Raw genomic sequence first — 10,924 nt, forward strand, 5'->3', positions numbered from 1 at the left:
TTTACAGTAGCATTACATTAACGTAGCTACGTCTGTTCTAGTCTAAGTGCCTTTTGTTTAGATGAACTGTTAGATTTTCCAGACCAGCAGGTTAAGGGAAGTTGTTTATGGGGTCACACTCTGACCCCCCCCACACACACACACACACACACACACACACACACAGTATTCTTTGTTCACATGTATACCTATGTAAGATGTTATATGTTAATGACCCTATGCATATTCATGTAACCACAATAAAAGGAGTGCTATGGGGAACCTGGCTGAGAGTCTGACAGAGGTCAAGTGGTGGAACGACACTTGGCTCCAGGCAGGTTTCCCTCATGCATGAGTAACACGAAGAACTTTGGTGCCTTGTGTCTTGCCTTTTGCTGTGTAGCAAGTTGTCCTTAACGTTCCAGCGAATAGGTTTATGCTACAAACCTATCAAAAGGGTATAAAAAGAATAAAAACTAATGACATGGCCTCCTTGTTCACCTGATCTGAACCCCATTGAGAACCTGTGGTCCATCATCAAATGTGAGATTTAAAGGAGGGAAAACAGTACACCTCTCTGAACAGTGTCTGGGAGGCTGTGGTTGCTGCTGCACGCAATGTTGATGGTGAACAGATCAAAACACTGACAGAATCCATGGATGGCAGGCTTTTGAGTGTCCTTGCAAAGAAAGGTGGCTATATTGGTCGCTGATTTGTTTTTGTTTTGTTTTTGAATGTCAGAAATGTATATTTGTGAATGTGGAGATGTTATATTGGTGTCACTGGTAAAAATAAATAATTGAAATGGGTATATATTTGTTTTTTGTTAAGTTGCCTAATAATTATGCACAGTAATAGTCACCTGCACACACAGATATCCCCCTAAAATAGCTAAAACTAAAAACAAACTAAAAACTACTTCCAAAAACATTCAGCTTTGATATTAATGAGTTTTTTGGGTTCATTGAGAACATGGTTGTTGTTCAATAATAAAATGATTCCTCAAAAATACAACTTGCCTAATAATTCTGCACTCCCTGTATGTTAAAGATCAGTTTTTGTCATTCATTCATTTTGCGTATAATGTGAGTTTGTGTCATCCTAAAGTATTTCTGTTTTCTCTTCCTGTATCTCTGCCACTCTCTACAGAAGCAAACTATTGAAAAGGGGAGAGAGTGTGTCCTCAGGGCACTACCTCTTTACCTGAATGAAGACCCAAGACAAACAAATTACCCTTGCTATCTTCACCATCGAAAGAGCTGATGCGAACACTCCCCCAGCCGATGTGGGTATAACCATCTAGGGTGTTAGGGTCAGGGTCCGTTGATCGGCGGACAGAGGCGGTTTCTCGCAGCTTAAGTACAGTTTTTTGTTTTACGGCGGTTTTTCCCGAAGTCGCAAAAGTATGACGTCACAACATTCTGATTGGTCACTTGCAATGTTGATCCTGGAACAACATTTACTATGATGATCTGGGAACAACACCAACACGACCATATCAGATCATGCCTCTTCCCTCCATCACAGACACTTGTATCACCCGCTCTATCCACAAGCCACCAGAATTGTGGAGGACCCCACACAACCCTCACACACACTCTTCACCCTGCAGCCCAATGGCAAGAGGTACTGCAGCATTCGGGCCTCAATGCCAGACTGTGAAACAGTTTCTTCCCCCAGGCCATCAGACTCCTGAACACTCAGTGACTGGACTGGCACACACACACACACACACACACACGCAGAGCTACATACACGTCACTACCAAACACTTATCTGCAGTATCACACACACACTAACACACACATGCAGACCATCAGACACCAAGTTACTTTTTGCACAACACTCAGTATTTTGCCTATTTCCATTACACTGTTTTGTGTGTGTATCGTCCTGTGCTGTCCAGTGTTGCACTGTCTTGTCTTGTTTCTTTGCAATTTTTGCACGTTGGACTTTATGTAGTCCTGTGTTGACTGTCTGTTATATGTCATATGTAGCACCAGGGTCTCAGAGGAATGTTGTCTCATTTCCGTACATGGTTGAAAGGACAATAAAAGCCGCTTGACTTGAAAAAAGAACCAGACATGTCTGACAGAAATTTCTCTCAGTTCTGTGTGACTGGTGGTGCTGCTGGATTTAGTTCAGTAAGAAAAACAAAACACTTGCACATTTCATGAGTGTGTGTGTCACATACCATCAGAGTGCATGCAGTTGATGTTGTGTAGCTTTACCACTAAAAGCAGTCACATGTTGGATCACAGCCCACGAGATCACGCATGATCTGATATCGTTGTGTTGGTGTTGTTCCCAGATCAACATAGTATTCTGATTGGTCACTTGCAATGTTGATCTTGGAACAACATTTACTATGTTGATCTGGAACAACATGAACACGACGATATCAGATCGTGCGAGGGAAGAGAGGCAAGGTTTGATCCCTCGAAGTGATTTATAGGAGTTTTTTTTAATATAAGAACGCTGCAGAACGCAGAATCAAAACACTGTTGTACAGTTTAGAGTCCTACTTATTCCCACTACTTGACATCAATATTTTATTCTACTTTCAGCTTGTGCTTGTAAGAATGGATAGATTGCCAGGTCTTCCACATTGCTGCAGACATAACAGAGTCAGTGCTCTGCTCCCTCACTCGCATACACAACCCCCTTTATTTTATTTGTATGACTGATGTCTGCAACTAATGTGATATTTTAGGCTATTTGTACTAAAAACAATAGCAGTACAAGGTAGTTTTGTATATATATAATTGCAGGGTTAAAGGTTTAAGACAAAACGTAAAGTATTGGTCAATTTTTATACAAACTAACAGTGTAAAATGACACAGAATACGACAGAAATCCCCCCAAAAAGATTGTTTTTCAGCTCCTAAGTTTAGAGAAGCTTCTGGATTTCAAAGTTTTATAAACCTGGATGGTTGTTTCTGTGTGATTTTTTTTTTTGTTTAAGTTAACTCTTTCGCTGATCTCTCCGCGCCTCCTTTATCTCTAGTTAATTATGTTTTCATTGCGCACTCAAGTGTTTCTATTTTTTATTTGATGTTTCTCAAGGTTGGTTTTTGTTTTGTTTTGGTGAGGCTCTAATTCCTTCTGCAGAGAAACAACATTTCTTCTTTTTTTTCTCCACTTTATTATTGCAAGGTTGGAAGTTTCTGCTGCCATCTGCAGTATTTCAGTGGCAGTAGCAGTTTTTCTGCTTCCCAAAATAAAATAAAATAAAATAAAATAAAATAGAGCGGTTTTTCAGGATTTAAGAGATGACTCAAGTTCTGAACTCATTTTAATTGCCACTAAACCATTTTTATTTTCTACAGTAATGAAGACAACAAAACACACCTTCAAGCTTTGACGCATCCAATACAATAATTAAACAAAATTAACACAATTCATTGGGATGAATATATTATTTAAATGTCTGATCATAACAATATGTGATCAGACTAGAATGACCAATAACACTTCAACATGAATTAATGTTAAAGAACCAACATGAGTCATGACTGAAAAACCACTGATTTTTTTTTTCTCAGACAGATTTTCAACAATTTTTTTCTGACATCTCAGTACAAATAAGGGCAAATATTTTATATTTTCCTCATGACAGCAGGCTGGTTTTATTAGATTAGGCAATAGTTTAGTGGCAAGGAACAGCTACAGTCAAACTGTAGCTCACAAACATAAATGATTTTGAGACTCGTTGTGGTGGAAAGCACCTGCACTTACTGCCCTAGTAGATACAAGCACTGCAGCAGTTAATGCTGTTAGGGCTGCTGTGATGAAAGGCGCTGTATGAATACAGAGGAGTTCTGGGTGACAGCAGATGTTTGGCTTTTTTTAAAGCTTTTTACTGGTTTTCGTTATTCTGACTGCCCACTTTTACAATTATATGCTGATCTAAAGTGTGTGTTAATGTACATTTGAGCCCTGAAATTGATGGGGGGTTACGGTCCAAGAGCACCCGTGAATTTTGAAAAACCTTGAATTTTGGATGTGGTAAAACAAAACTGCCTATAAATGATTTTATAGTTTAAACCCTGAATATATAAATCTGGGGATGAATGACTTTAAGAACAAAATGAAAAACACTCGAGATAGCTACATGTATGATGTGGGAACGCTGGACTGCATCTGCTGGAGATGCAATTAAGAGAGATGAACAACGCTCTCGGATCGGCTACTTTCAAATCCCCGCCTCTGAGTACACTGGCATTTCAACACTCAAAGGTGCGTTTTCCTTTGAAACAACTGCGGAGGATATCTGTGGTTTCTAAGAAAAAATCTGGGAACATCTGTTTACAATGGCTGTTGGCTTGATATTAGCTCACTTCTAAAACAATTTGATTAATACAAAGTTCCCCCTGAAACACAATTAAGGGGAACAATTAGGAAACCAGATGAAACTCAAAGACTTTTAGGATGGCCAAAATCATACTAAACTAATTTTGAGAGTTCTGATTATCAGTATTACTGTGTTAAAAGAGAAAAGAAACTAACCAAGAATTCAAATAGTTAACTTTTTTCCCCTTTTTATTTAAAGCAGAGTGGTTTACACGACTAACATTTTACTGCACCAAATTTTTTACAGAACTTTGTGATTTTTTTTGTTTTATTTTATAAGCAGGTCCTTCAGTAACTTAGGTCTTTATGCCCAAAAAAATAACGATTTAGTAGAACTGTTGGTCACCAGACTACATGTTTGCTGTAAGTGACATGATGATCTAAGAACCACGTGTTTTAGCACAAAAAGTTATAAAAAGAAGAAAAAAAAAATCCACAACACTTTTTCCAGTTTAAAAAAATGAAATATAAAGTTCACAGATAAAAAAAAAACAAAAACAAACTGCATCTGTAAGTATATTATGATAAAAAAAAGTTGTTTTCAGTGTCGTTTAGGTTGTGGATGGACTGGGGACAGAGGTTTCCTCCACCTGGTGGCTCTTCATGTGCGTTTTCAGACAGTGGCTCTGGGTGAAGGCTTTTTCGCAGATGGTGCACTGGTACGGTCTCTCTCCGTTGTGGGTCCTCATGTGGACCGTCAGGTGTTCCTGGCGAGAGCACGCCTTCCCACAGATCGCGCACACAAACCGTTTGATGCCCAAGTGGCTCCTGATGTGGTTGGTCAGGTGAGTCTTGCGTTTGAAGAAACGGCCGCAATCGGAACAGCCGTACGGCGCCTCACCAGTGTGCACTCGCATGTGAACCTTGAGTTCGCCGTTGGACACGAAGCCTTTGCTACACACGCCGCAGACATGCGGCCTCTCGCTGCTGTGCGTCTTCATGTGAGTCATCAGGCTGCAGTTTGACAGGAAGGATTTGCAGCAGACGTGGCAGAGAAAAGGTCGCTCCCTAGCCATGTGGATCTTCTCGTGGGACTTCAGGTTGCCGGAAAGTTTGAAACGCTTCCCGCAGATTTGGCAGCCATACGGCCGCTCTCCAGAGTGAGTGAACTTGTGGCGGGTCAAAGATCGAAGGTCACAGACAGACTTTCCACAGATATTGCAGACGTATCTGTCTTTGCTGGTGTGTATCTTGCTGTGAGCTTGGAGCTGCGCCTTCAAACCAAAGGATTTTGGGCAAATGTCACATTTGTGTGGTTTCTCTTCCACATGGACCCAATGGTGAACATTCAGACCAGACATGTAAGCAAAGGTTTTGCTGCAAATCTTACATTTGAATGGCCTGTCTCCTGTGTGCAGAGAAACGTGGCTGTTAAGACCGACGATGGTGAAGAAAGATTTCCCACAATATGAGCAGTCGTGAGTTTTCTGGTGAATTCTGATATGTCTCTTCAACTCATCCACAGATTCAAACTGCTCTCCGCAAACTCCACAACCACCCTGTGGCTCCTCCAGGTGACTCCAGGTGTGTTTGATCAAGCTGCCCAGGTTCAAGTACCACACTCCACACACTTTACAGGCTATTTTACTCTTCTCTATCTCCTTCATGTCACTTTTGCGCACTTGTTTCTTCATCTTTTTTGTCACCTGGAGCTCAGAAACAGGTTTAAAGCATTTGTCTACAGCCAAGGCTTTGTGTTCATCTTTGCTGTCCACTTCCCTCTCACAGGCCTCTTCATCTGTTTGCAGGTCTTGCTTTTGTGATGTTGAGCTGCTGGCCAGCATGTCCACACTGGGACTGTCTGTATGCTGATCAGAGCTGCTGTGGAACAAAATGGTTAAAGGTAAGTTTTAAGTACTGAGCGCCTGTACATAAAAGCCATAGGTTTCGTCTACTTGCAATAACTAAAAACAACAAACTCATCCATTAGAGAACTTGAACCACAGAATTTTGGGTTTGGTATTCGTTAGATCAGAATTTGTTCCCTCAATAATTTTTTAAATTTCATGTTTTTCATTGAATTATCACAATCCAGCGTCTAGATTGAGTGAAACCCTGATCTCTGATCTCACGTAGTAGTAAAAGGTCTCTTAAGTTATGATTAATGAGTAACCGATCGTGGCTCAAGAGTTGGCGTTCGCCTTGTAATCGGAAGGTTACCGGTTCGAGCCCCGGCTTGGACAGTCTCGGTCGTTGTGTCCTTGGGCAAGACACTTCACCTGTTGCCTACTGGTGGTGGTCAGAGGGCCCGGTGGCGCCAGTGTCCGGCAGCCTCGCCTCTGTCAGTGCGCCCCAGGGTGGCTGTGGCTACAATGTAGCTGCCATCACCAGTGTGTGAATGTGTGTGTGAATGGGTGGATGACTGGATATGTAAAGCGCTTTGGGGTCCTTAGGGACTAGTAAAGCGCTATATAAATACAGGCCATTTACATCAACATTCTAGAGTCTTGTTTTTGATATCGTCGGTCAATCAAGAGCACACAAATCCTTATACCCGTTTTTATTTTTACCTTGACTGGAGTTCAGCTTCATTGTCTTTTGTTATGTCAGCATCGCTGGATGGACAGTCATCGTTTGTTGGTGAAGGGGGAAACTCTTTCTCTCCCTCCTCACTAGTCTGTAAGAGTTCATTTCCAAATTATTATCAGTACTTATGTTAACTGAGAGTAAAATAGCTAAAATTTCTTCAACATTTTTGTAAAATCTTAAAGTGTACATTTAAATCACATCATGATTGTTACATTTTAAATCTGTTATTGTGGTATAAAGAGGCAAAATTATCAAAATCCTACCAAAGTCAGAGGCAAAAGCAGCACAAACAGGTACAGCGTCTACCTTCAGGCGGATGTAGAGGGCAGAGTTTCCAATGAACATGTGGATCTCCTCTGGAGTCACAGTCTTCACTTTCAGGGGCTGGAGCCTCCGGCTTCTGTCAGTTGTGAACAAGTCAAAAGGTTCATCATCTGCCAGCTGAGGAAAGGTTGACTTCAACAGGTCCAGGAATTCAGCTTCCTGTAGACCAAGAGGGCACTTCAGGTCGTGTGCTGGGAACTTCTTGAATACTGGAACAGAAGAAATTCATCTTAAGATCAATAGTCCTTAGGCAGTCAGTAAAACCAAACCTTGCCCTAGTATTCATTAGTTCAAGTGATTAGTTGGCCAGTCTTTGACTATTTCTGATGATAAATAATGTAATTAAATATTTTTGTAAGCATTGGAAAATGCTTTGAATTAGGAACAAAGAAAAAATGGTATTAATAGCACGGCTAACACTGTACCACATAACAGACAAATACAAAACCTTAATGATTAACATTTCATACTCGTCTTAGAGAGCACATTGGTGTGAGAGTCCTCCAGGATGCGGACTCTGAGATCTATATGGTTCTTTGTGTCACTGATGCGAGGTCTGCCGGGCTTCTTCCTGATAGTCGGAACTCTGGCGAAAATGCAGGAACTAAGTCAGTGCCATAAAAGACTATAAAGCAAATGCAAATAAACTTGGGGACCATCCACATATTGTTGGCCATATTACAAACCTCTACAGTTTGTTGTTCCTTAAAGTGGTGTTTGTTCTAACCTTGACGGCATTTTATAATCTGGGTCCTTTAGATCTTCTCGTTTTTGTCGGGAACTTGTTGGTTGCATCAACTCCTGCTCCTCTTCATCGTCATCAATGTCGTCGTACCAAAGCAGGCCCAGGCTCTCAGTGTCCTCCACACCTGGATACATCAGAAGTCACTTTTTGTTATGGTTTTTAATTTGAATCATATGATGATAAACACACGATACATGTGGTTTAGTCAGTTTGCTTTAGTAATAATTTGATTAATTGAACTCGCCTGGCGCACATTATATAAGCACTGCACTCACTTTCATGCCCTCTTTTCACTCCACATGGGGCGGCAGCTTAGGTGAGTTTGATTTGTAGTTCTCAGTTTAAATCTTTATTTAAGTTAATGACTTAAAGTCATTAACTTAAATGACTTGTTTTCTCTTTCAGAGTTTAGCAGTCCATGCGTGTCTTCCTTTAAGTTACTACTGATTACAGTGAAGTAAACCAAGATATACGGCAACTAATTGATAGCAGTTTTCTTTGCATTCTGACCAGATGAGGCCATGGTGATAAAAAATAAAAACTTTGAACCTCCTTATTAACACACAGTAGGAGGCAAATTGGTTCTAAACAGTCAGGCTGACTTTTGACTGACTGCTGGTGACAAATTGGTGATGTTTGCAAATAACTGGAGGCCAATTTACAAACATGGACAGACTGCCAACATGTTGCAATCAATCTTAATCAGTCTGTGCCAATAAGCGCAACTCATCTGGTTGTATTCTGGATATATACCTATATATGGGGTTACCCATGTTATAGGGTGCCTGTGTCATTTTGCAATATTCTTTATAAAAGCCTTGAACCCCCCCCAAAAAGAAAAACAATTAATGGTAAGACTGTTCAGACGTACCTGTCTGTTGCTTGGGCTGTTGCTCCTCTCTGTCCTCAGGCACGACTTCCACCTCATGCCTCTCCACATCAGGCTGTAGGACTTTGTGTTTTTTGGTCAAAAAGAACATTTGATCAATATATCAGCTTTGTGTGACTGTGGTGTTTGACTGCAGCTCCAAAGACGCTCCTTCCTGTTGATCATTGTTTTTATTATGTAAACCACTAAGAAAAAATTAACTCTAGATTCCAAAAAGACAAAAAAAAAAAAACCCCCAAAACAAAACAAAGAATGACAATCTGGGATAAGAATTAGACCAGACTCTTATGCTCTCAAGGATAACTACATTACGCCCAATGGCATATCTTGTGAGAAGAAGGGCGTGGTTATGGGTTATATGGCCTGTTGCTACATGCTTTTAAGAGTCTGTACAACAGCCATGAGAGCGTGGATAATAAAAAGCAGTAAGTCAGATTGCACGCTCAAGAAGAGTTTAGTTGGGTGGTCTCAGATGTTTTCTGTTGGCGACCTCCATCTCACTGGAACAGCCTGAAGCAGCAGAAATTCTAATTAGTCCCTCAAAGTCTGAGGTCATGGCACTAAAAAATGTATGGAATAACCACTCCAGGCTGAAGGTTCTACCTCAAGTAGAGGCTTTATACACCTCAAGGTCTAGTTCAGGGGAAAAAAAAAAAAAAATTGAATCATCTGCTCTTCTCTACACTTAAGCTGAGAGAGATTCATGCCGAATTGCAAATAACGCTAATATTATTTTCCCTGCATTCACATTTTATTGTAATTACACATCTGTATGTTTAACAGCTTGTAAACGTAAAATCAGCGATTTTTAAACGAAGTTCGGCAAATTCTAAATTTACAAATCAGCTTTTTGTGGCTGCGAGCAGCTTTATTTGTCCACTCACCTCTTCTCTCCAGAGAGACGTTAGGCTGCAGGAGCTCCAGCAGTCTCCTCTGACGGCCGATCTCTCGCCTGAAGCCCGCAGCCTCCTCCTCGTAGTCGGCTACAGTCCTCTCCACCACCGCTAAGATCTCGCGGGCGGCTGTGCTCATTTTCTCGGTGACGATTCCTCTCAGTATGTCGCTCTTAGACATGTTACCGACGCTGTCGACCGGCTCGGGGCCGCCGCTGCTGCCGCTCTTCATCCAGTAAAACATGTTTGTTTTCTCAGCTGTGTTTTGACGAAGAACACATCCACACACTACAGCGCAGGGTGCGTTTCCGGCGGATTCTGGTGCAGCTACAAATTGTGTCCGGAAAAGAAAATCAGGCGTTATTTAGTTCCCCTGCTGGTGTGACTTTTACTAGCTAACCCCAGTAAGACTGATGTCTGCTGTACATTTAAGATGCTGGTGAAAATCATGGCATTATAGTAAAGTAAGTGAAAAGCATTTTTAATGTAGCACCTTTAAGGATAAACATCATAACAAAAATGGTTAAATGTTAGAACAAAAAGTTACCCAAAAGCAAGCTTAAAAAGATTATATTTTTAGCTGCTTTTAAAACAAATCACCACATTCATAGATCTCAAGCTTCAAAAGCTCTATCTCCTCTTTTAGCCCTCAGCATTGGATGATGCACAGTCTGCATTGACCTCGGGGACCTTTACATTAGGGGCTTCTGTCCAATAGCACAGCACCGACAGAAGCACAGCATGTTACAGATACAGTAAAGGGGAATGAGAGTAAGGATATAGGCATAAATATACCACATATACACATATATAAACACAGAATATATAATATGGATAAATAGGAATACCAGTGGATTGCACATTTGAGTGATTTTACACAGTGATTATTGCTCAGTCGAATATAAGAAAATACAGTTTTATACCTATTAAACTTATATTTTTGTCATTTTACATAGAAATTGAAGAAAATATGTGTTTTTGTGACAGGGTGATAGTAACAAAGTGACTAAAGATATAATTTAAAATTGGTGCTTTGTGACGTTGTCTACACATCATTAGAAAAATTACAAGAAAGTCTGGCTGCTCGAAAACAAAATGACAGGTGACATTCAAGTATGACAAAAATGGTCATTTCTGTTATTTGGTTACTTTAACTTATTGCCCTTTTATTAAAATGGTTACATTCAGGTATTTAGCTTAAAATCATAAGGA

General features: G+C 40.6%; 1 protein-coding gene across 1 annotated transcript; it reads right to left on the reverse strand.

The window, feature by feature from the left end:
- Positions 1 to 4,841: 4,841 nt before the first annotated feature.
- Positions 4,842 to 10,005, reverse strand: LOC146635384 (uncharacterized). Its single transcript, XM_085346914.1, has 7 exons — positions 9,704 to 10,005; positions 8,802 to 8,882; positions 7,913 to 8,054; positions 7,656 to 7,771; positions 7,168 to 7,394; positions 6,843 to 6,949; positions 4,842 to 6,153 (listed from the first exon to the last, which is right to left on the reverse strand). The coding sequence occupies exons 1-7, from the start codon at positions 9,954 to 9,956 to the stop codon at positions 4,884 to 4,886; spliced, it is 2,196 nt and encodes a 731-aa protein (XP_085203040.1). The 5' UTR covers positions 9,957 to 10,005; the 3' UTR covers positions 4,842 to 4,883.
- Positions 10,006 to 10,924: the final 919 nt, after the last annotated feature.

Source organism: Diplotaxodon limnothrissa, linkage group LG3, assembly GCF_057381915.1.
Source record: "Diplotaxodon limnothrissa isolate DT_005_m linkage group LG3, D_limnothrissa_male_GT1.1, whole genome shotgun sequence".
In the NCBI taxonomy this organism is placed as follows: domain Eukaryota; kingdom Metazoa; phylum Chordata; class Actinopteri; order Cichliformes; family Cichlidae; genus Diplotaxodon; species Diplotaxodon limnothrissa.

Coding starts and splice junctions, on each gene's coding strand:
- LOC146635384 (XM_085346914.1), bottom strand. CDS start 9,956: ATGTTTTACTGGATGAAGAGCGGCAGCAGCGGCGGCCCCGAGCCGGTC. Junction 8,055..8,801: donor ACAGCCCAAGCAACAGACAG/GTACGTCTGAAC, acceptor TGATGTATCCAG/GTGTGGAGGACACTGAGAGC. Junction 6,154..6,842: donor GAAGCTGAACTCCAGTCAAG/GTAAAAATAAAA, acceptor TTTGTTCCACAG/CAGCTCTGATCAGCATACAG.